The sequence below is a fragment of the Lepus europaeus genome, chromosome 1, assembly GCF_033115175.1.
Source record: "Lepus europaeus isolate LE1 chromosome 1, mLepTim1.pri, whole genome shotgun sequence".
Taxonomy (NCBI): Eukaryota; Metazoa; Chordata; class Mammalia; order Lagomorpha; family Leporidae; genus Lepus; species Lepus europaeus.
In genome coordinates this window covers 18,819,942-18,845,844 of record NC_084827.1, presented here as the reverse complement: position 1 = coordinate 18,845,844, position 25,903 = coordinate 18,819,942, and the positions used below count along the sequence as shown (strand labels likewise).

At 50.5% G+C, this 25,903-nt stretch overlaps 1 protein-coding gene across 1 annotated transcript in view; it reads right to left on the bottom strand.

Annotated features, from left to right (window-relative positions):
• Positions 1-4,450: 4,450 nt before the first annotated feature.
• The window catches only part of UBE2H (ubiquitin conjugating enzyme E2 H), a 111,340-nt gene continuing 89,887 nt past the window's right edge, over positions 4,451-25,903 (bottom strand). The window contains exons 6-7 of the mRNA XM_062200357.1: positions 8,056-8,184; positions 4,451-5,607 (exon numbers count right to left, since the gene is read on the bottom strand). Coding sequence (XP_062056341.1) covers positions 5,483-5,607; positions 8,056-8,184 — 254 coding nt within the window. The 3' untranslated portion in view covers positions 4,451-5,482. The remainder of the gene's footprint in view (positions 5,608-8,055; positions 8,185-25,903) is intronic.

Here is a 25,903-nt window from a genome sequence, read left to right as displayed (position 1 = left end):
CGGCCCCTTAACTGAACATTTAAAACAAGCAGTTTAAGTTTTTCTGCAAAATTACTTTGTTTTGGTTGGACTGCATGTCATTTAAATGTTGAAACCTTAGCGTCCCAGTCAAGATGTGCTATGTGAAGTCAGACAGTTCAGTATCCCATTCATGTAATATTATAGGCTGTAACATTCAGATGTAGAGTTAAACAGATGAGAGATACAGACACTCAAAAACAAAACAAAACAAAACAAAAACCACACACTTAAGATTTATTTGAAAGAGAGAAAGGAATGGAGGCAGAGAAAGGTTTTCCATCCACTGGTTTGCTCTCCAGTTGGCTGCAACAGCTGGAGCTGCGCTAATCCAAAGGCAGGAGCTTCTTCTGGATCTCCCTTGCAGGTGCAGGGGCCCAAGGACCTGGGCCATCTTCCACTGCTTTCCCAGGCTATAGCAGAGAGCTGGATTGGAAGTGGAGCAGCTGGGACTAGAACTGGCGCCCGTATGGGATGGCGGCACTACCTGCTGCACCACAGCGCCGGCCCCTGCATACCTTCAAATGCAGGCCGGCAGACACCCGATTCCTGCTCATGCGACCTTAGAGAAGCGAGGCTGAGCTGCTCACAGAGGGCTGTTTGCTTAGCACCTGCGCAGGTGGGAGGGACGTGAGGCCAGTGGCAGCGGCGAGGCAGCCATGGGGGCCGAGTGCTTGTCTTCAGGAGTCGGGGTCTGTTCCTGCCAGGTCTGTGTGGCACACATTGGTGCGAGTCCAGGGGACACCTGCAGCCCAGGGCAGCGCTCCTGCCTCCTACAAGAAGCAGAGGCTGCCACAGCTCTCCGATGTCGCCCTCGAGAGCCACAGCTCCTGACAGTTGAGGCCGGCTCTAGGGCCTCGGCCGGGGCCCGGAACTACGGGGTCCTTAAAATCCTCTCTCCTGGTTCTAGGTGGAGAGCGGGACCCCGGGCCGGGTGTCACGGCAGCCTTCAGAGCCTGCCAGGGGGGTGCTGGTGAGTACAGCTGCTGGGGCTCCAGGCCCCTACTCCGTTTTCAGGATGATGTGTGTCCCCCCCTCCCAGGAGGCAGTGGCAGAGAGGGAGGCTAGGGGAGGATTCTGGGGGACCCCCACCCCACTGAGGGCGCCGAGGTGAGTCCTAGGCAGTTTTAAGAGCAGCTGCCCCGACTTCACGACCTGCACATCCCCCTGCTGAGCTGAAGGTCCAGGGCTCTAAAAGCGGTCGGTCTCCACCGGGAACCCTGGAGTCAGAGACCGGGAACCCTGGAGTCTCGCGGCTTACTACACAGTGGCCTCTCCTTGAGCCCACGAGGCGCTCACCCAGGCACTGCACAGTTTGCAGGCTGGGCAGCGGGAGTGCGGGACTCGAGCCGGCACTTTGAGGACCTCTGGCAGAGAACCTGTGAGGTCTGCCTTCGGAGCACTGCTGGCAGCTTGAGGGTCTACATCCCGGGGGGAGGGAGTGGGGGCCCCCGTATCAGCCCTGGGCGGCTTCACCGATAGTGTGCCTGGCAGGTCCATAGGATGCTGGCCTGCTGAAGGAGAATCCATCAGGTTTCGGAGGTGGGGTGGGGGAAGAGTCTGGGTAAAGCATAGGGGGTCTGGGCAGAGACCAAGGGAAACTGTTCCCTTTGTCTGAAGGACCTGCTTAGACAAACGGCAACAGCGCCCTCTGGTGGCCACTGAAGGCCAACGCTTCAGAAAGGACTGGCAGCGCTCGCTGAACCCACTGAGCATTGGCTTCCTCTGCAAAGTTCACCCTCGGGGCTGCTGGGTAGACGGGCTCTGACAGGAAGCAGCACTACCTGTGAGCCCCAGGCCCAGTGGGTGCCCCCACTCAGCTAGAGTTGGCCAGGGCTGGAAGGGTCAGGTGTGGGGTGGACTTCACGGGAGGCGGCTTTGCGAGGCTGTGGAGGAGCAGCCTCCCAGCCTGCGTTTGCAGTCAGGAGCCAGCGCTCCTGGGACAGGGACCGGACTCCAGGCAGGGCCTCCCCAAAACTGATCCAGCATCTGCTCTGCAGGTCAGAACCACCAGGAGCCACTCCGCCCGCTGCCGAGAGGGCGCGTTCCGCGGGGCCTGTTAGCTTAGTGATGGAGGCCCAGCCGTTTGCCAAGGTATGTACACATTTTATTTAAAAAAGTTTACAGTTTTCATTATACACAACTAGTAAGAGGTTATAGTCAGAGGCGGCGTTTGTCCTGGGGACAGGCGTGCCCACGAGACCATCACAATGCGAGGGGGAAGGTGGAAGGGAGGAGACTGGGCGAGAAAAAATAAGCAGAAACAAAGCTTAGATCAGTTAAGGGCTGGCATGTCCCTTTTATCTCTTCAAGTATCACACAATATGTACCAGATACAATCAGTATATAATGGCCATTTCCTCCCAAGCCCACAGCCAAGACACGTATTTGCTAAATTAACAGGACTGGCCCTCGCTCAGGTGAGTGGAAACGGGGCTCACCTGAGGACTGAGTCGCGCTTCCCAAGGGGCATCCCCCCTCCCTCCAGTTCCTAATGGTGTTCAGTAGCCAGAGAAAAGTACAAACATGGATTCAGAAGTCCAAAGAAATGCAGTTCTTTGCCCAATCAGAAACAGTCTGATCTCCCTTGAGGGAGGGGATGAAATGAAACTGGTGAGCTTCCGCTCCTGCCGCCGCCGAAGGGCCACTGCCTCTTAAAGTCAAACACAAGGCTACAGCATCCGGACCCCCGGGGGCAGGCTCAGGCTCTGCCATGCCTCTCAGCTGTCCCAACAGAAGGCCTGGTGAGAGGCCAGGCTCAGGCCAAGGTCAGCGGGGCGCAGCAGGGGGCTTCCATCACCCGCTGGCTGCTTCTGCAGCTTGGGAAGTGGCCAAGAAGTGCTGGGTCCCAGAGAGGTTTTATGGCAACATAGGAGAACCATCTCACTACTGTAAGATAAAACGCTGGCCGAGATGGAACAGCGCCCTCCAGTGGGCGGCGACACCGCACGCAGCCAGGATGCCAGCGCCCAGGTTGGCGGCCCTGGTGCTGGGGAGAAGATGCGGCCGCCTGGCTCGTGCTGGGAAAAGGCCAGCCCCAGCACGGGCTTGCTGCAGTGCTGGTAGGGGGTGACCGTGGGCATCGGGGAGGGGTGGTGGTGTCAGTAACCCCTTCCTCTCCCGCCTCCTTCTGGGGGCCCAGGGCCCTGGCTCTCAGCTGGCCTCCAAGTTGTTCTCTACCCCCCTCTCCCAGGTGCGGGGACGGACCCAAAGTTAGTGTAAGGAAGGCTCCTGTTCAACCTCTCAAGTCCATTCTGCAGTAGAGAGGGGAAAAGCCCCACCAAGCTCACGCAGGCCGGGCCCACGGAGAGACTTGCACCGGACAGAGCGTGCAGTGCTGTGCCTCCATCACTCAGCTCCCCCACCCCACCCACAGCAACCCTGCAAGCCGGCACAGGGCGGCCGCCCCATCCGCTCTGCTGTTGGAGCTCCTGACCGGAGGTGAGTGATGTCTTTGCATTCGAGAAAAGTGGATTCAGGTGAGGGGCAGGCTGTCCCGAAACTTTGTTCTAACTAGCTGTTTTTGGACAAGATCAAAAGCAATTCTTATCTGGACATTATTTTTTTGAAAGGTAATTAGCGTACTATTTATACAATGTTGAAAAAATACAATTTTTTTTTATTGTTTGAACTCAAATCAGCACCCAGCACTTTAAGTCTACCCTAAATAGCACCTACGGTAAAAGTTACAGCACAAGCACACTGCTAAGGTCAGCAGGAAAGCGAGCCGGACGGTGCTGGCGGGGACCCTCCCTCCCGCAAGCAGCCCGCGTGCTAGGGACGAGTTAAAGCACACCATCACGTGTTCAAGTTAGTTCTACCTTCCAACAAGCCACAAACGCTAGAGGGCGCTCAGTACAGTTAACTAACCACAGCCCTACACAACCGCACTTCCCAATTTTTTCAAGAAAAACCTTTTCCTTCATGCCCGTAATTAACATAAAATAAGTAAATTCTTTGTATTTTTTTATTTAGGAAAATAATCATGCTAAAAGCAGGTTGTCCTTTATATAGATTCTCAAAGAAAAGATTGATTGTGCTTTTTGAATCAAGACAGGGCGGCTTCCACCCTCATCGACTTCCGGAGCACAGCACTTCTAAAACCCAGGGAAAGGAAAGGGAAGGTGAGCCCAGCGGGATGTTCAGAAATTGTCTTTAGGATTGGCTGATTCTGCTCTCGTCCCGTTGGCTGGAACACCACCAACAACAAACCCACACGGGGCGGGGCGGCAGCCTGCAACTCCTCCCACCCCTCCTCCACGAGGCAGCCCAGGATCTGGCGGTCAGGGTCAGGGTCAGGGTCAGGGTCGGCCAAGCAAACATTCCAACTCCTTTTCTGTCTCAGCTTTCAGAACCTGTCTTCCTGCACCCTGAGCCCCTCCTTCCTAGTCAGCCACTCCCTTAAGAAAAGCTCTTTTTCCAAATGCCGGGCCACTTTGGGTACAAGAAGCTTTATTTGTTCCAACTCTTTATCTGTTTTACATTTAGAATGCACGTCGCGTCTACAATGCTCATTCCCAGATGAGGACCAGGCTGCGGCCAGGAACGGCAGCAGGAGAAAACCAAACCAAAACGCCAAGGAGCGTGCCCCAGCCTCACAGGGAGGGCACGGCTAGCTCTGTCACCTAAGCACAATTCACACACAACCCCCCGACCCACACAGAAACCACCACCCTCTAACGCAATGCTCTCCACACCGGCCGAGGGGCAGGATGTGACCAAACCTCTTCCCGGTCCCTTTTGGGTCTGGCTTACCAGCTTGACCTCAAGAAAAACAATCAGGTTTTGAAAACACTTCCAGAAGGTTCTCCCAGGCAGAACGCTGTGGCAGCAGGGCCCGGCGGTGTGAAGGGCAGGAATTGACACATAAGAATGTACTTCACGAAGTCTCGACACCCCAGTTAGCTTCGTTTCCTACCATGACTGCACAGGCTGGGGGCCAGCGTGGGCCCACTGGGAGGAGCAGCTCGGATTCCTACGTGGCTGGCTCTCAGTGTTCCCAAGGCAGGCCTCTTTCTCCCCCAGTTCTTCCTGACCACTTCGAGAAAACACTATTCTGTCTGCACGTCCAAGTGCCGGCTGGTTTGGTTTGTTTCTTTGGAACCATCAATAAAAGAAGCAACTTTTTCCTGTCATTCTTAAGTCTACCTATCAGAGCGGCTAGTTCTTCTGACAGTTCAGTAGCACACAAGCTGACTTGGCCAAATGGACTTATGAATGCATGCATTCGGACCGCATATTGCTACCAAAATGGAATGTGGGAATATGCTATGCACCTCCAGGTGAGAAATGACCAAGAAATCAAGATCTAAAGGGTGATATATAATATATATATATCAATGCTATTATTCATAAAAACCTTGTTTAGTAATAAAAAAAATTGCTTTGTTTAAATATGAATATTATAGTCTGCTTCTCATGGTTAGGAAATAATAGTCTTTCTGAAAAGCAGGTGCTTTTTCTACTACAACTCCATGTCCTGGGCCTCGTCTTCCGAAAAGTCTGACATTGAACTCTCCGACGAGCTGTCCCCGGTGCCCTCCTCCTGCTCTTTCAGCGCCTCCTCCGTGGCGTACTTCTGGATGTACTCTGCACGGGGTGGGGAGAAGAACACGCAGGCAGTGAGCCGCCGGGCACGCGCAGTGGGGTTCCCACTTACCTTCAGCGCCAGGGGCTGGCGAGGTCACCGACGTGGAGGAGAGCCCCACGGGGAGCCGTCTCTGGAGCAGAGTCCACACATCTTGCCCCCGAGGAGGAGGGATGGTCAGGAGGGGCCACGCAGAACTTCTGACTTGCAGGGGAATAATAAACACACCGCCATGGCACCCACCCAGTGCTGCTACTTTTTAAGACTATTTGAAAGGCAGGCAGGCAGGGAGACAGAAGTCTTCTACCTGCGGGTTCACTCCCTAAATGGCTGCAATGACCAGGGCTGGGCCAGGCAGAAGCCAAGAGCTTCCTCTTGATCTCCCATGTGGATACAGGGGTCCAAGCACTTGGGCCATCCTCTGCTGCTTTCCCAGGCGCATTAGCAGGGAGCTGGATGGGAAGTGGAAGAGCCAGGACTCGAACCAGCGCCCATATGGGATGCCTGTGGTGCAGGTAGGGGCTTAATCCACCCTGCCACAGTGTCAGCTCCTCTTTTTTACTGTGTAAATACATAACTCACCACCCAGACCAAATGGGACTAGTCATTTATCGGGAAATCCCCCATCCTTTTTAGATGTGCAGTTATATAATTACATCAGCTCAGCTCTGCTATTTTCCAAACAGAGCTGAGTCTCGGCAGAGCCTGCCCTGCGGAGACTGACTGGCTGGCCCGAGTGCTGGGACCGTGCACCGTTCCCCCCCGCCCCCCCGACTCTGCTGCATAAACACAGTGGTTCCTAAGAGCAGACACCGCCCCCAGTTGACAGCGCCTATGTGCGGCAGCTCAGAATCCTGTCCAGCGCACGAGGACGCTGCACACACGCCCCCATGTCCTCATGCGCTGGCCAAGTAAGGGGACGGACCCAGCGGGCCTGCCCGGACCGAGTAACCGGTCCAAGGGCTCTGGCTAAGAACATTCTTAAAACTGTTCTAAAGGGTTCCTGAAAAGAATGTGACAGGTAACTTAGATTCCCTTCAAATTCATTAGAACAGAATTTTATACTGAGATGAAGAAATTCAACCAGCCCATAGCTAGGTAGGAATTTACCTTTCAGAGAGATGTTTTAGCGCTGTAATTTGATAATATCACCTTCTTTAGTATACCCCAGGGAACAAATGCTTAGTAAGCACTTACTAGGAAAAGGCTTTCAGGGAGAGAGAAATGAAAAGCAAGGTCACTAATGAAGAGTAAGCGGACGAAGCTAAAAGGCAGGAGCCGCAGAGGGCCAGCAGGGGGAGGCAGTCACAGAAGGGCCCTGGCTGAGGGCCCAGGAAGGCAGCCACAGCCACAGCGAGTCCCAAGCCTTGCCAGGCTTAGCTCACCAAAGCTAAGTGGTTGAGATGTTAAAACACAACACTCAGAACTCTGTCTTCCTTCTTAAAAGAAAAAAGACTAAAGAAATAAGGCACAATGTAAAGGTTTTGCTATAAGTGGATGGTCATGGTTTTTCTGCATGTTTGAAACTTTCCATGGCCAATAAAGGAGGCACACAGAGTTCTAGCTTGATTTGTCACAGGCTGATGTGCTTAGAGGAGGAAAGATGATTAATTCAGTACCAGAGAGCCCTGCTCTGAGCAAGGCAGTGACAGCTTCAGTTCTGCAAGCTGTCCACTATTTAAACAGGTTTCCAAAAACGCACCACAAGACAGCAGCAACTAAATATGAGGACAAGGCACACACACAGAGTCCTGCCGTGAGCTGTCAGGGTAGGTGGGATGGCCACACAGATGGAAATGCTACACCCACCTGGAAATCACCTGCCACAGAAGCTGTGAAAGGTGAACAAACTCCCTGAGGGGCAGGGGACAGGAAAGGGAACCCCAGGAGCAGCTCTTAGAAGAACCCTCAGGTCTAGACGATGGGATCCCAAGTTTTCAGAGAGGTAGGGCATAAAACAGCCACGCTGCAGAGATGCCCGTGAAATGGGCCTCGGGGGAGGGCCAAGGGACCAGGAACTACCGAGACCACAGATCCGGCAGGTGCACTGGCAGCAGAGCGGGTGCATTTTGAGGACTGTTCATGTCTTTCCTTGTTGGGGAAGGTTTATGCAGCTAAATTTTCCCTGTGAAACTTCTCCCACATGACGATCTCAAGGACATGCCAGTAGACACTGGTCAGCCCCCACGGGCCCTCAGAACTTCTGCAGTTCACTTCCTGTTAGCCTGTAAGTTGTATTAAGCACAGGAAAACAAGGTTCCAAACCCTAGAGGAGGAGCAAACCAGTGCCACCACCACTCCCACGGACGCCGGGGAGTGCTACCTCAGTCCACTACTATCTTATCTTAAGCTTGAGGAAAACTATTTGGAGTTAAATAACTTAAGAAGGCTCTTAAAGCCTCCCCAAATTAAGTTCTTCTGACTCCAGGTTAGCCCACCTGCCTTCTCACCTTTAATTTTCTGCTTGTATTCTTCTGGCCGGTGGAGGTACATGGCTGCAGCGTCACCATTCAGAGGATCGATGGGGTTGGGGTAGGCCAGCAACTGGGGCAGGAAGGACTCAAATATATTGGTAAGATCTGAAGAGACAGACAAACACGTCAAGCCTAGGAGCACTCAAGGTCACCTACAACTCACTTGCATTCAGTGGTCAAAACTACTTACCTTTGTGGGTGCTTAACTACCTGGGGACCACTTATTTCCACAGGCATATTTCCACTGCCTAGGACCTGTGCTATATAGTCAGTTGAATGCTAATAGAACATTTAATCTTAATTAGAAGAACCAGATAGACGTACCTGATATTTGTCACAATTTAATTCACTCCATTTACCAAACCAAAAAGATTTGGAAATACTACATATTTACTACAACAGCTACTCCAATACCCTATAGCACCTTACTTCTTCTTCTTCTTCTTCTTTTTTTTTTTTTTTTTTAAGATAGGCAGAGTGGACAGTGAGAGAGAGAGACAGAGAGAAAGGTCTTCCTTTGCCGTTGGTTCACTCTCCAATGGCCGCCGCAGCTGGCGCGCTGCAGCCAGCGCACCGCACTGATCCGATGGCAGGAGCCAGGTGCTTCTCCTGGTCTCCCATGCGGGTGCAGGGCCCAAGCACTTGGGCCATCCTCCACTGCACTCCCTGGCCACAGCAGAGAGCTGGCCTGGAAGAGGGGCAACCGGGACAGAATCCGGAGCCCCGACCAGGACTAGAACCCGGTGTGCCGGCGCCGCAAGGTGGAGGATTAGCCTGTTGAGCCACGGCGCCGGCCTAGCACCTTACATTCTTATAAAATGAATAACTGAATAGGTCATCTTCTATAACTCCCAAAGCTCCCTATTTGAAAAAGCATTCAGCTGCCAGCTCTTAAAAGAATTGAACAATTTTGCAGACTTGACATTTAATTCAATTCTCCTAACAGAGGTCAATTCAGCAGTTTTTCAATCATCCTGAGTAGTAATGATAGGAACCTATACGGACCTGCCAAAAACTACATAAAACCAGATTAAGCACCGATCTGCATTTCTTAATTCCATTCTTGTCAAGAACACACAGAAGACATCTACAGACACAGTCAGCAGCAAGTCTGCTGTTCTGTATGTTCTATAGAAGAGACAGGCCTCAAACATCCGAATGTCACAGAACCTAACCTTCCCCAGGCCACTGGCTCCTTCGTTGGCCAACAGTGACACTGTTGGAATGGAAGCCGGGGTGCTTCCATTTCTCTGCCCTATTCCAGCCACTTGGTCATGTTTTATAGAAAACATTTCTGTTTCCGAAGGGAATGCTAAAGCATACAGCACTACTTCTGAATTTATTCCGCCCCATTTAATGGATGGGGATGGGGGACGCCCAGGCATCCATATGGATGGCTACTTTCCCAAGCCATAGTGCTGGAGGCAGGCAGTTCTCAGCCAGGTGTGACTTTTCCAAGTGGCACTGTCTGGAGACTGTGCTGTCACAAATAGGGTACCACTGTCATCAGTGGGTAGGGGCCACGGGGGCTGCTCAGGGCAGTGCCCCCCAGCCCCCATGATTATCTGGACTAAAATGTTAGTAATGCTGAGTTTCAGAAATGCTACTCTAGAGAAAACATTTTTGTAAAGGGGTCAAATGAAATACTTCAGGCTTTGTGGACCACATTACAGTCTTTGTTAAAACTACTCAACACTCAGCTATGCCCCGTAGCACAAAAATAGGCGAAGACAACAGGTACATAAGTTGGTGTAGCTGTGTTCCAATAGAACTTTATATGCAAAAACAGCCACAGTTTGCCTAACTTTGCTTAGAAGACCCCACACATGAGAGGCCTTCCTTATACTGTAAGGTTAAGAAATGGAACAGAGAATAATCTAGAAGACACAACTGAACAGAACCGCTACAGTCATGGAATGTGCTGCACCTGACAACAGTGGCTGTGCCAGCCACAGCCACAGCACGCAGAAATACGGCTGCTGGGATTCAGGAAATGAACTTTGCATTAAAAAGTGTTTATTCCCCCTAATTTTATTTGAAGGGCAGATCAGAGAGACAGCTGGAGAGACAGGTTCATTTCCCAGATGTGTACAATAGTTGAGGCGAGGCCAGGCCAAAGTCAGCAGCCCCCAAACTCAATCTCAGTCTCCCCTCTGGGTGGCAGGGACCACGCACCTGCTGCCGCCCAGGGCGGGCATTGGCAGAAGGCTGGGCTGGATGCTGAGGAGGAACTACTACCTAACGTAAACAGCCCCACGGGGGTAGGAGCCCCTCCATCTGGGGAGTGGCGTGATGGTCCCACAGCAGCCGGCCCAGCCCTATTCCCATGCACCAGGTGTCGCCCTGACCTCTAACTGGAAACGACAGACCTGTGGCCAGTCCACCCAGGGCTATCTCACCTTCACAAGGCCAAGCCCAAAGACACACATTAGAGGAAGCTTCCCACGTACCGGGACACAAATGTTGAAAATCCGAATCAGAAAAGCAAAAACAGAAACAACCTTCTGAGATAAAGCCCAAACCATATGCAGTAAGATTTTTCCTGCCATTTATTTTATAATTGCTTTAAAAAAGTAAGCAACGTGTTCAACAAATCAACAGTTACTTGCGGCACAAAACCATTAGGAAGTGTTTGTTAAGGGCTAAGGAACAGAGGAAGCACGCTTAAGGGCTTCAACGCTGGGTGGAGAAAGGCCCTACAATGGGATCTACATACATTCTCTAGATTACCACTAGGTATAGTATGCATGCAAAAGAAGAGTGTTCACAATTTTTAAATTTATTTTTATTTATCTGAAAGGTAGACACACAAAGATACATAGAACTCATCCATTCACTGTTTCACTCCAGATGCCTGCAACAGGCAGCACTGGGCCAAGCCAAAGCCGGGAGCCTGGAATTCAATGTGGGTCTCTCACACAGGAGCAGCAGGGGCCCAAGAAATTGAGCCACCATCTGCTGCCTCCTAGGGTGCACATTAGCAGGAAGTTGGGTTGGAAGCAGAGCTAGGATTTGGATTAGGAACTCCAATGTGGGGTGTAGGCGCCTCAAGTGGCATCTTTTTTTTTTTTTTTGACAGGCAGAGTGGATAGTGAGAGAGAGACAGAGAGAAAGGTCTTCCTTTTTGCCGTTGGTTCACCCTCCAATGGCCGCTGTGGCCGGCGCATCACGCTGATCCGAAGCCAGGAGCCAGGTGTTTCTCCTGGTCTCCCATACGGGTGCAGGGCCCAAGGACCTGGGCCATCCTCCACTGCCTTCCCAGGCCATAGCAGAGAGCTGGCCTGGAAGAGGGGCAACCGGGATAGAATCTGGCGCCCCGACCGGGACTAGAACCTGGTGTGCCGGCGCCGCAAGGTGGAGGATTAGCCTGTTGAGCTATGGCGCCGGCCATCAAGTGGCATCTTTAACCACTGCACCAAACATCTATCCCAAGGTGACTGTTTTTAAAAGTTATCAAGGCAAAAACCTCGTAATTTCTACCTTTTACACTTCAATTGATGCTCTGCTCATTTTATACTTAAAGATAACATTTTCCTATAAATGTTCTACTTGCTGCAGTCAGGAGTCAGGGACTCTGGGTCTCTTCCATGTGGGTGCAGGAGACAAGCACTTGGACCATTTTCTGCTGCCTTCCCAGGTGTATTAGCAGGGAGCTGAATCCAAAGCAGAGCAGCCGGGACTCAAACCAGTGCTCCAGGAGCCGGCACTGTGGCATACTGGGCTAAGCCTCCACATGTGGTGCTAGTATCCCATATGGGCACCTGTTCTAGCCCTGGCTGTTCCACTTCCCATCCAGCTCTCTGCTATGGTCTGGGAAAGCAGTAGACAATGGCCCAAGTCCTTGGGCCCCTGCACTTGTGTGGGAGACCTGGAAGAAACTCCTGGCTTTGGATCAGCCCAACTCCAGATACTGTGGCCATTTGGTGAGTGAACCAGAGGCTAAAACACCTTTCTCTCTGGCTCTCCCTCTCTCTCTGTAACTTTACCTCTCAAATAAATAAAATCTTAAAAAGAAAAAAAAAAAAGACAATCAGTGCTCCAATATGGGATGCTGGCAGTGGCTCAATCTGCTGTGCCACAACAGCGGCCCCTTCTTTCCACTTTCATGTATGTTAAATATCTGAGTATCTAATAAAACGTGAAAAGTCTGAAGGATGTTTCTTTCCTTCTCTTTGAGTAGGCGAGTTATTAAGGCAGTGGTAGAAAACACACAAGTTGGGGCCAGCGCTGTGGCATAGCGGGTAAAGCCGCCGCCTGCAGTGCCTGCATCCCATATGGGCACTGGTTCGAGTCCCGGCTGCTCCACTTCCGATCCAGCTCTCTGCTATGGCCGAGGACAGCAGTAGAAAATGGCCCAAGTCCTTGGGCACCTGCACCCATGTGGGAGATCCGGAAGAAGCTCCTGGCTTTGGACTGGCGCAGCTCTGGCTGTTATGGCCATTTGGGGAGTGAACCAGTGGATGGAAGACCTCTCTCTCTCTCTCTCTGCCTCTCCTCCTCTCTCTGTGTAACACCAACTTTCAAATAAATAAATCTTTAAAAAAAAAAAAAAACCCAGACACACTTGTAAGCAAATCAAGAAGAGTTCTACCGACTGAACGAACGTGACCCCAGGGCAGAAAGAGTTACTCAGAGTTCCCTTAGCAGGAACATCAGGCACAGCGGGCGGCAGGTCAACCATGTGCAGCACTTCCTGTACGCTCCTAGCTTCCATACAGTCATTAAGGCAGGTATCATTATGTCCATTTTACATACAGAGAAACTGAGGCACACAGAGGTTAGTTAACTCGCCTGAGAGGCAGGATTTCAAAGCTGGGCTTACGGGGCTGGTGCTGTGGCGTAGCAAGTTAAGCTGCCGTCTGCAGTGCCAGCATCCCAAATGGGTGCCAAGTTTAAGTCCTGGCTACTCCACTTCTGATCCAGCTCCCTGCTAACGCACTTGGAAAAGCAATAGAGGGATGGTCCAAGTGCTTGGGCCTCTGCACCCATGTGGGAGACCTGGAAGAAGCTCCAGGCTCCTGGCTTTGGCCTGGCCCAGCCCTGGCCATTTGGGGAGTGAATCAGTTTACGGAAGATCACTCTGTCTCTCCTGTCTCTAAAATTCTGCCTTTCAAATCTATAAATTTTTTTTAAAGGCTGAGCTTACCTACTATGCTGCCTCTATTAATGGACAATATGGTCTCAACTGTCATGACGCCACTGCTCACAGCCCCGCACCAACACTGTGCACCCACACTGCACATTCACAAGTGCAAGCCAGAAGGCGGAGCCCTAAACAGAGACCGTGCAGGCTTTTCAGGGCCTGCTTCACAGAGGCCGTGTGACCGTCTCCGAGTAGCTCAGCAGAGGCAGGACCCAGGCCACTCAGGCTCCTGTACACTGCGATTATAGGTGACGTGCGGAGGATGCGCTGTGGACTGCCCCCTGAACAGCGAAGAAACCTCCCAGGTCAAAGGAGAGGCTTCGTCATCTTTCAGTAATGTTCAGAAGGGCTCCAGGGCTCAAGAAATACTGCAGACCACCACTGTATCACTAGGGGTCTCACGGTCCCAGGAAGAGACTTTTATACCCTCTCCTACTACCTTTAAGTTTCCTCAAGCTACAGTAAGTGGCTTTGCCTACACATATGTTTCAAAGAAATAAAAGAACCCTTAATTACTGGTTTTCCTTCCTGTGCTCACACACTTCAGATCCACATTTACAGATGTGCTGAGTCACCCCTGAGCCTGCAGTTTCGGGTGAAGACGACAGTGTCTGAAGCCAGCATGTTACGGCCGTGGCCACCTTTGGGTGGCAAAGCATTCCCGTACGTGGCTGCCAGAGTGACTTCGGGGTAGGGGCCTCCTGGAAGGGGCACTGCTCACACGTGCGTACGTGCAGAAAAGCTTTCAAGATGGAAGACGCTGGCCGGAAGTCCAACCACAAGACAAGTATGAAACAGAGATTCATCTCAGGAAAAACATCACAATGAGCGTATCTCTCTAGAATTATTAATAAAAACATGTATTAGTTCAAAGAGCTTCATTTTAAAAGCATGAACCTTGGCAGTGGGCATTTAAGCCTAGTGGCTAAGATACCTGCATCTCATCCTGGAGTGCTTGGGTTTCATTGTGGGTTCTGGCCCCCAACTCCAGGTTCCTGCCAATGCAGACCCCAGGAGGCAGGGGTTACGGCTCAAGGAGCTGGGTTTCTGCTACCCACTTGAGTGACCTGGACTGAATTCTAGGCTCCAAGCCTCTGTCCAACCCCAGATGTCGTTGGCATTGGGCAGTGCATCAGGACATGGGAACTACTACTGTCTGTCTCCCGACCACTCAAAGAAAAAAAATTTTTTAAAGACCTACACCTACGTAGTTATTTACTTGAAAGAGTTACAGAGAGAGGGAGAGGTAGACAGAGATCTTCCATCCACTGGTTCACTCCTCAGAATGGTTACAACAGCCAGGGCAGGGCCAGGCCAAAGCCAGGAGCTTTATCCAGGTCTCCCACATGAGTAGCAGAGGCCCAAGCACTTGGGCCATTTTACACTAAGCTTTCCCAGGCATTAGCAGGGAGCTGGATTGGAAGTGGAACAGCCAGGACACAAACCGGCTCCTGTATGGGATGCCGGCATCACAGGTGGCAGCTTTACCCACCACACCACAATGCTGGCCTCAACACTTTTTTAAACTACGGAACAAACATTAATCTTCAAATTTTTGAAAGGGAGAGAGCCAACTACACATCACTGAAGATTACGGCGTGCCGGCTCCATTCCTGCTGTCTTCCAGCGTAAGCTCAGCAAATGGCTCTTCACTGACCTCAGACTCGATCGGCAGTTCCCAGAATGTGGTCCATCAGGCGCACGGCGGTGTTCACGGGAACACGCAGCCCTCAGTGTACCGGGCCCATCAGCCAGAGCAGCAGTGGCTGCTTGTCTGTCAGAATGACCGCGCTGTTTTTATGAAGATACTACACACGCCGGTGCTTCACAGTGTCCCCACGGCCTCTGCTCCAGGCCTGGCTGGCCTCTGTGTGATCTGCACAGCCAGGAAGCTTGGCCCAGCAGCTCCGTGGGAAGGGAGGGCCCTGCCTGGAGTGCAGCCGCCCCGCGGCAGCTTTCTTCCTTGTCTCCTGCACACTGCTGTCGCCATGGCTTCTCCAGGAGGAAGCGAAGCCACGCCAGAGTCAGGAGACAGTGGCTCCACTCTAGAGGGGCGCGAAAGGGCTGCAGCAGAGGTGAGCGGGCAGCGGCGGCTGTCACCTACCACACTTGGGCGTTTGGCAGGGAAAATCCCAGTAGGCCCAGCTGTCTCCAACGAAAGGGAAGCTGACTCCTCCCTAGTGAGCAACAGACGAAAACCCGAAAAGCCCACAAGTCTAATCTCGGGCTTCCCACTGACTGGCCGTGACCTTGGGCAGGTCTCCTGCTCGGAAACTCACATTTCTTCATCTGCAAAAAAGAGAACTATGACACTGCTGTCCCTTGGCAGGAAGCATCACACACACAGTGCTCAGACAGGCTTCAGACTGCACCGAAGGACTAGTCTGGAATACATACAAACACGACCATGTTCTAAGAGGAGAAACTCCTGCCGCTTCTATCCCTTACGGAGAGTTAATGAAAACACGACTATGTTCTCAGAGGAGAAATTCCTGCCGCTTCTATCCCTTACGGGGAGTTAATGAAAATGAGTCATGGTGGAAAAAACGCACCAATTCTTAGAGCAAGGCCTCCCTATTCCAGGTGACTCACAGCAAAACGGTACCTGACTTAAAGGAGAGAAGGCCAGAGAGGGAGGTGAATCATGGATCTCATGGTTTATTCCTGGCTGTTTATGAACCAGTGACCATGGTTATTTCTTCCTCCTCTATTTCCTTTGAACATTGGAATGGAAAATTTTGTAAAGTTGCTTTCCTCAGGTTAAAATCCTGCGGCTGTCCAAAGCCTCACGTGGCTTGCCCCACAAGCACCTACTATTAGTAAGCAGCCAGCTATCTAGGAGAATTTTACTTGCAGAATCTTCATTTGCTTTTCGGATTTAACACTGAAAAACAAAAGCTCTAACTCAGAAAACACCACCATCATATAACAGTCACAGCCAAGCACCAAAAACCATCAAAGCCATCTCTCCCTTCCCAAAAGCCATTTTGCCTGTTCCATTTCCTACTTCTTTTTTATAATATTAATTTATCTGAATTAATTTATATTAATTTATCAGAGCATTACATAAAGAGAAGGAGGGAGGGCGGAGGGACAAAGAAGGGAAGAGAGAGGGAGGGAAGGAAGGCGAGGGGGGGAAGAGAGAGAGACAACAGGATGGGGAAAAGAGATCTTCCATCCACTGCTTCGCTCCTCAAACAGCTTCAACAGCCAGGGCTGGGTCAAACTGAAGCCAGGAGCCAGGAACTCCATCCAGGCCTCCCACACGGTGGGGCAGGGGTCTAAGAACTTGAGCCATCTTCTGTTGCCTTCCCAGGCACATCAGCAGGAAGGAAGCTGGCAGGAAGCTCAGCAGCTGGGATGCAAACAGGTGCTCTGACAGGGGGTGAGGGATGCTGGCATCCACGCAGCAGCTTAACCTCCTGTGCCAAAATGCTGGCCCCTCCCTGTTCCCAGGAGCCCAGTGCATTGGGTTCCTTCTTTTTAAAAACAACCAGGTAACAAATAAGAAAATTCCTTGGGTTTACAGCAGCCTCATGCACAGTAGTGTGAATTCTAAGGTATTTGTGTTTCAAAAATTAGCCTTGCACATTCCTATTCTGGGAAGCCCGTCATCTCACAATTTTAAAGCAGTCAGTCTGGGCCATCACCATGGCTCAATAGGCTAATCCTCCGCCTGCAGCGCCGGCACACTGGGTTCTAGTCCCGGTTGGGGTACCAGATTCTATCCCGGTTGCCCCTCTTCCAGGCCAGCTCTCTGCTGTGGCCCGGGAGCGCAGTGGAGGATGGCCCAAGTGCTTGGGTCCTGCACCCCATGGGAGACCAGGGGAAGCACCTGGCTCCTGGCTTCGGATCAGCACGGTGCGTCGGCCGTGACGGCCATTGGAGGGTGAACCAACGGCAAAAGGAAGACCTTTCTGTCTCTCTCACTGTCCTCTCTGTCAAAAAAAAAAAAAAAAAAAAAAGTATGTCAGTCAGTTGGGGCCGGTGCCGTGGTGTAGTAGGCTAAGCCTCTGCCCGAGGCGCCAGCATCCCTTATGGACACCAGTTTGTGTTCCAGCTGCTCCTCTTCTGAGCCAGCTCTCTGCTGGTGGCTTGGGAAGGCAGTAGAAGATGCCTCAGGTTGCTGGGCTCCTGTACTAGCGTGGGGGACCCAGAGAAAGCTCCTGGCTCCTGGCTTCAGATTGGTCCAGCTCTGGTTCTTGTGGCCTTTTGGGGGAGTGAACAAACAGATGGATAGAAGACCTTTCTCTCTGTGTCTCCTTCTGTCTGTAACTCTAAGTCTCAAATAAATAAATAAAATCTTAAAACAAAAAATTCCCCTTTACCCTAATTCTTAAAAAAAAAAAAATTAGTCTGTGCTGATACCTATGAAATCTTTGATGGGTCCTTTTGTTTCCAATCTTAGTAAATTTGACCTGCATAAATTACTTGCTGGAAAACCTATTCCCGTCTCCAAACAGGCAGTGTAGGCTTCTCCAAAACACTTGCTCCCGTGTGCTATGCATTTGGAAGGAATTGGGTAAGGCCCACCCCCTTAATTCCATGGACTCAGTTGGGTTTCCAGACTTACTACCTGCCCTAAGAAAACAATTCCAGTTCCACGTCTTTCCAGTAGCCAGCTCCTAGAAGGCTGCTGAGGCTTCCAACTCGTGTCTCTGTAACCAGGGAAAGCTTCCCAAAGGGGTGGGCATTTGGCACAGGGGTTCAGATACTACTTTGGGGGCCAGCACTGTGGGACAGTGGGTAAAGCCACCGCCTTTGATGTGACATCCCTTATGGGCACCAATTCAAGTCCCGGCTGATCCACTTCCAATCCAGCTCCCTGCTAATGCGCCTGGGAGGGCAACAAAAGGACAGCCCAATTGCTTGGGTCCCTGTACCTACATGGGAGACCTGGAAGAAGCTCCTGCCTCCTGGCTTCAGCCTGGCCCGGCTGTTGCAGCCATTTGGGCAGTGAACCAGCAAATGGAAGAGCTATCTCTTCCCCTATGAAATAGAGAAAATAAATCTTTATTTATTTTTAAAGATGCCTACTTGGGACCCCTGCATCCCATATAGAATGCCTGGGTTTGAGTCCTGGCTCTACTTCCCGATTCTAGCTTCCTGCCAATACATACCCTGGGAGGCAGCAGGTGATAGCTTAAGTAGTGGGTCTCTGACACCCATGTGGGGACCCGGATTGAGTTCCAGGCTCCTGGCTTCAGTCTGGCCTAGCTCTGGTTGTTGCAGACATTTGGGAAGTAAATCACAGACATCTGGGAGGTAAATCAGTAGATGGAAGACCTCTTTCCCCCTCTCCTGTTCTCTAGCTTTCGCTCTCTCTTCCCCCTCCCTGCAACTCTTTCTCCCCTTCTCCTTTTTCCTCTCCTGCTAGAGGAAAAGAGATGGACGAAATCATGAGTTGAATTCTCAGGATCCAGAACCAGTGTTTCCTCTGTAACTTACACAGGGCTCTGTCTTGAAACTAACGGCCAAGTAAAGTTGGAGCCACCATGAATTTCAGTCATGCCATTCATATCCTTGATTACTAGGGAAAATCAGCCACTGGTTTTTCATAATCCCACTGGCTGACTTTTGCTTATCTTATAAGGAACTGCATTAAACTCATCCTAAAGCACAAGTCATGACCTTATAGTATGTGTTCAAGATAAAGCTGACCATAGAATGTCCTCTCATTCACCGGACATACCGCTGCGTGAGTGGGTGGCAGAGTTATCCACTATCCGAGTCAAAACCCGGCAGCCACGTATTTTTTGGTAAGATTGAAATAGGGAAATAGTAAGATTTCCAGACTTCCTTTGGTTATTTAATAATTTACCTTCTACCCTTTTAACAGCTCCTAGGAACTTGTAGTATTAATAATGGATGAGGTTTTTTTTTTTTTTACTTTTTTCCTGCTGATAGCCTAAGAACATGAGGAAAAAAAAAAAAGCCACCAGTAAAATTCTACAAAAAAGGTAGGAAAAAAAAACCCCCAAACTACACACTTCCATCAACATGAAAGTCCTGCACTGCACACAACCAAGCAGCTGTGACAAGAAAACTCAGTAAACAGAGGGCCCTAAAATATGGTGCACCCCACCTCCCACCCAAGGAAAATTTCAATAAAGCCAGCTAGGAGCCCCTCAGGCAGGCAGGAGGACTTCCAGGAAGAAGTGGTTCTGAGCTTGAAAGCAGCATTCTCTAAAGACAGTAGTTTGAGCCCCAGGCTTCAACACAGGGCACGCGAGGGCCAAAATGTAGCAGCCCCCTCCCCGCCCTGGGGGGAACCTTGGAACAGGCTGGGCCGACACCAGTCCTGCCACATGCTGTTGAGTTCAGGGAACGCCAGCAAGTTGCATGGGAACAACATGCTCTGCCGCCAGTCAGCTCAAAGGAAAACTCAAGAATGCACAGTTACTTTAACTCCCAGGGTCTTATGTGCACACGAGGTGTACGAAAGGCCTGAGCACATCGGGTTCATGCTGTTTTCAGGTTAGTCGGTGGGGATCTTTTAAAAACAGTACACAGTCTCACTGAAGACAGTCGTGTAGCCACCTTCCTCCTCTAAACAAACCGAAGACAGAACTAGCACAAATTAAGGCGCAGTAGTCAAGGGGCTGTCTTAACAGTGCAGGCCAACACCTGTGACATCAGCAGCCCATATGAGTACCAGTTCAAGTCCTGGCTGCTTTTCTTTTTTTCTTTTTAAAGATTTATTTATTGGCCGGTGCCACAGCTCACGAGGCTAATCCTCCACCTGCAGCGCCAGCACCCTGGGTTCTAGCCCCGGTTGGGGTGCCGGTTCTGTCCCGGTTGCTCCTCTTCCAGTCCAGCTCTCTGCTGTGGCCTGGGAAGGCAGTGGAGGATGGCCCAAGTGCTTGGGCCCTGCACCCACATGGGAGACCAGGGGGAAGCACCTGGCTCCTGGCTTCGGATTGGTGCAGTGCTGGCCGTGGCGGCCATTTGGGGAGTGAACCAACGGAAGGAAGACTTTTCTCTCTGTCTCTCTCTCTCTCTCACTGTAACTCTGGCTGTCAAAAAAAAAGGGGGGGGGGATTTATTTGAGAGGCAGAGAGAGAGAGAGAGAGAGAGAGAGAGAGAGAGAGAGAGAGAGGTTTTCCATTCACCGGTTCACTCCCCAGACGGCCCCAGTGGCCAACTGCTCCACTTTCGATCCAGCTCCCTGCTAGTGGTCTGGAAAAAGCAGAAGACGGCCAAGTGCTTGGGCTCCTGCACCCACGTTGGGGACCTGGAAGAAGCTCCTGGCTTAGACCTGGCTCAGCACTGGCCACTGCAGCCATCTGAATTGTGAAGAGGAGGATGAAGACCTCTCTGTCTCTCCCTCTAACTCTTTGATATAAATAAATAAGTCTTAAAAAAAAAAAATTGTCCAGGATGGCACTGTGGAGTAACAGGTTAAGCTACCGTCTGCAGCGCCATCTTGAGTCCCAGCTGCTCCTCTTTTGATCCAGCTCCTGGCTACTGTGCCTGGGAAAGCAGCGCAAGATGGCCAAGTGCTTGGGCCCCTGTACCCGTGTGGTTTCTGCCTGGCCAATCCTGGCCATTGCAGCCATTTGGGGAGTGAACCAGCACAGCGGATGGAAGGTCAGTCTCTCCCCAGCTCCCCACCCCAGTGATTCTTTCAAATAAATAAATAAATCTTTAAAAAAGACTGTGCTCCACTTCACTTGTTTACAACTTAATCCACAATGTTAGTCCTTTACCCAGTCAGCTGAGGCAGGAGTACGAAGCACGCTGGAGGGAGGACATGCGGGCCTGGCCACGGGGGAGGAGGGCAATCAGGACTGGGTTGCAGTAGAAGCATGGGCTGGTAAGCCACCAACAGACAAAATCTGTGATAAAAAAGGAAAACTGGACAAGAGGCGCGTTAGCTACCTGTGGCATACTCTAGCGACCTCTGCCTCCATCAGTTCTTAAAATTACATTTGTTTTTGGAACTGAAATGCAGATCCCTTTGGCTGCATTTTGAGTTTTCCAGAGCGTTTATCACCCCTGTCTAGAAGAGCAGGAAGGGATGTAAAAAAGATGCTATCGTGCAGGAAGCCAAAATGAGTCAATTTTGTCATCAGTTACTTTCCTTTTGATGCCACCGGAGTAACAATAGATGACTTCATCCTTGATAAGTAACTTTATACAAAAGTAACCATGTTACTCAGCGTAATTAGCCCCCTTGGAAAGTTAAATAATAAAAAAATTTAAATTACTGATCAAATTACAATTGAGCTTCTGAACAAACAAACTGCATGTGTAGTTGGAAAACAGGATGAGAACAGAAAGGCAAGGGGTCAAATGGGTGACGGGAAATAATTTTCTTTTGTGGGAGGGTGATGGGATGGAGAACGAGATTTACCGCTCACATGAACACTGTTTAACCCCAGGTTATGGTAAGCAGAAGCCTGAAATGGTAACTGGGGGCTGTTGGTACACCACGAACATGCACACCCATTGCACAGCACATGCCTGGGGCCGAGTGAATTACAGGAAATTTCATCACATCATGCAGTAGAAGTAGGTGCTGCAACAAGTTTTAGGTGCCAGGCTAAGCCTTCTGCTGTACAGCTGGATATTTATGCTAACATGCCAACTTCCTGCCAGTTATTTAGTATTACATCCATTTTTCTTCTTTGTCCTTTAACAGACCAAGCGTCTCAAGAGGCACTGAGGGAGTGAGTCAGACCTCACCGGTCATGATCGATGCCAGAGGCTTCAGCAGTTCGTAATAAAAATTCAGTTCAGATCTTAAGATAAGTCTAACAAAAAACCTTTAAGGTCATCTGATCCAACCCTTCCTGCCAGGACTTCCATATACATTTTATTTACTTTTCCCTCAAGCTTTCCTTGAAGTGCTGAATTTTGAGAAACATTTTGTGTTTGGAAAAGTCAAAACCAAGAGTGCCCTGCTTAGTATACTTTTGACGCCACTGACAGTATTGTTTCCCGTTTTCCTGCACCTGCCGGTGACGCAGTGTGCGCATGATTTATTATCGAGCACTCAAGTAACACACACGCACGCACACACACACACACTGTGGAAGTCTGCCTTCAGCTCACTCTGACCACTGCCGGTTAGCCCTTCTTCTGCTTTTAAGGATTATTTATTGATTGGAGAGCAGAGCTAGAGAAGGAGAGGGAGAGAGAGAAAGAGAGGGAGGGAGGGAAGGAGGGAGGGAAGAGAGTTCTTCCATCGGCTGGTTTACTCCCCAAATAGCCAAAACGGCCAGAGCCAGGCTAAAGCCAGAAGCCAGGAGCTTCTTCCACATGGGTGGCAGGAGCCCAAGAACTTGGGCCATCTTCCACTGCTTTCCCAGGCACATTAGCAGGAAGCCGGATTGGAAGTGGAGCAGCCAGGGCTCCAATGGCGCCCATAGGGGATACTAGCACTGCAGGCAGAGGCTTAGGCTTCTGTGCCACAGCGCTAGGCCCTGGTTTAACTCTTCTTCATTAAATTGCTTTGCAAGCCAATAAACAACACACTAATGTTTTATAAATGTGATGCAACCTGAGTCATGTTAGCCTTCTGCTTTTAAATCTATTGGGGGGAGGGGGGCAGTGCTGTGGCATAGCAGGTTAAAGCTGACATCTGCAGTGCCAGCATCGCATATGGGCACTGGTTCCAGTCCTGGATGCTCCACTTGCGATCCAGCTCCCTGCTAATGCACCTAGGAAAGCAGTGGAAGATGGCCCCAGTGGTTGGGCCCCTGCCACCCACATGGGAGATCTGGATGAAGCTCTTGGCTCCTGGCTTTGGCCTGAGTCAGCCCTAGCCATTGTGGTCTTTTGGGGAATGAACCAGCCGATGGAAGAACTCTCTCTCTACCTCTCCTCGTAACTCTTTCAAATAAATAAGTAAAATTAAAAAAAACAAAAAGACTAAATGCTGAGGTCTCCATATCTCGGTGTAAACAAACAAAATTTCATTTAAAAAAATATGTTTTGGGCCAGCGCCGTGGCTCAATAGGCTAATCCTCCACCTGCAGTGCCGGCACATCGGGTTCTAGTCCTGGTTGGGGCGCCGGATTCTGTCCCAGTTGCCCCTCTTCCAGGCCAGCTCTCTGCTCTGGCTTGGGAGTGCAGTGGAGGATGGCCCAAGTGCTTGGGCCCTGCACTCACATGGGAGACCGGGAGAGGCACCCGGCTCCTGGCTTTGGATTGGTGCGGTGCACCGGCGCAGCGTGCCAGCCTTGGCGGCCATTGGAGGGTGAACCAATGGTAAAGGAAAACCTTTCTCTCTGTCTCTCTCTTTCATTGTCCACTCTGCCTGTCAAAAAAAAAAATAATAAAATAAAAAATAAAATAAAATAAATATGTTTTGGGGGCCAGTGTTGTGGCTCAGCAGGGTAAACCATCTTGGCCTGCAAGGCTGGCATCCATATGGGCACTGGTTCAAGTCCTGGCTGCTCTATTTCTGACCAGGCTCCCTGCTAATGCCCCTGGGAAAGCAGAAGATGGCCCAAGTACTTGGGCCCCTGCCACTCGAGTAGGAGACACAGAAGAAGCTCCTAACTCCTGGCTTTAGCCTGGCCCAGCCCTGGCCGTTGTGGCCATTTGAGGAGTGAGCCAGCAGATGCAAGATCTCTGTCTCCCTCTCCCTCTCTCTGTAATTCTGCCTTTCAAGTAAATACATAAAACGTTAAAGAAAAGAAACAGCTCTGCTTGCCAATGCCAAGATGAAACTCGTTAATAAACCTATGAACATCAATTCTAGCTAGGCAAAGTGGTCACTATCAGTTGAAGAGTAGAGAGGAAAAAAAATAACCTTGTTTGGAACCTCATATACCTGCTGATGGAAATGTAACATGGTACAGGAACTTTGGGAAATAGCCTTCGTATGGTTAAACATATATTGTACCACCCAGCAACTCCATTCCTAGATATATACCCAAGAGAAACATAAACATATGTCCGCATAAAGAGTTGCACACAAATATTTACAGAGGGATTATTTAATAGCTCACAGGTGGAAACAACCCAAATGTCCATCATCTGACAAAAGGATAAACAAAATGTGGCACAGTCATATAACGGAACACCAGCCAATAACCTGAGGAAGAAAATTCTGTAACATGCACCGACCTTCAAAACACTGCACAAGGTGAAAAAGAGGTCGTCACACCACCCACGGATAAGCATCCTCCAGAACAGAGACAGAGAGCAGCCAAGAGCTTACCTCGGGCTGGCGGGGTGGGACCAGGGAATAGCCAGAGGGTCCAAGTTCCTTTGTGGTGTGATAAGGGTTTTGGTTGCATGTAACTGTGAACATGCTAAAAGCTATGGAATTACTTGTATGGTTGTGAATTATAACTCTAATGCTGCCATTAAGAAAAAAAATCTGTTCTGAGACATGAGGACTTGAAAACCAGCAAACCTCTTGTACAAAGCCTTTCTGGTCAGTGGTAAAAGCTTTAGTGAAGCTAAAGTCCAATTTACTTTGTTGTAATTGGAAGCAGCTTGCAGTATTTTGATATGTACATTTCTAAAATGTGAATGCAGTTTAAGACAACACATTATTACATCAGATGTTCCAGGCAGAGTGCCATGAGACATTTTCACTCACACACAAAAAAACTTGAAAGGAATCTATTTAGTTAACCTCAGAGTGTATGGTCTCTTCCTACTGTCTCATCTCCTTGTAAGGTATTGCTACTTCACTCATTAAGTCAACAGCGGAAGCCTTATGTTCATGGGGCAATGTTCTAGGCGTGCGTGCGTGGACAGGAACAAGATAGCGGTCCTGCTCTCATTGGGCTTACAATCTAATATCAGGGCAGCATAAACACTAAGTGCGTGCCAGTTTTTAAAAACAGGGTTCTGAGCTAAGGGAGGGCACAACTTTATATGGAGCAGCTAAGAAAGGCGGCCTTCCTGAGGAAGTGAAAATTCGCCAGCCACACACAGGTCAGGGAGTACTGGAATGGCACCATGAGAAAGCCCAGGCTTCCTGCGAGTCCTACTCCCCAGCCTCATACAAGGATGCCGGGCATGGTGACCTGCAGGCCGTGGGTGGATTGAGACGGCTCCCCTGCCTTGGACCACTGGAGGGGCTTCCAACTCAGCAAGAGGAAGCCCTCCCTACTTCAGCCAAGCCCAAAGTGATCTTTCCACCCTGGCTCATGCCTCTCAGCCAACTGTCATCTGCACCACTTCTCTTCTTCCCAGCACTCAAACCAGATATGGAAACCATAGTCCTTAAGGTAGAAAATAACCTAGAAGCACAAAATATGCGGGCATAAAAAACATATAGGGCCGTCGCCATGGCTCAATAGGCTAATCCTCTGCCCGTGGCGCCAGAACAGCGGGTTCTAGTCCCGGTCGGGGCGCCAGATTCTGTCCCGGTTGCCCCTCTTCCAGTCCAGCTCTCTGCTGTGGCCTGGGAGTGCAGTGGAGGATGGCCCAAGTCCTTGGGCCCTGCATCCGCATGGGAGACCAGGAGAAGCACCTGGCTCCTGGCTTCGGATCAGCACGGTGCGCCGGCTGCAGTGCGCTGGCCGCAGCAGCCATTGGAGGGTGAACCAATGGTAAAGGAAGACCTTTCTCTCTGTCTCTCTCACTGTCCACTCTGCCCGTCAATAAATAAATAAATAAATAAAAACAAAAAACAAGAGATAGGAGGTAGGAAGTCAGAGTGGGCCATACAGACAGCTACAAACTCCAAGAACATCCAGAGACTGCTCCCAG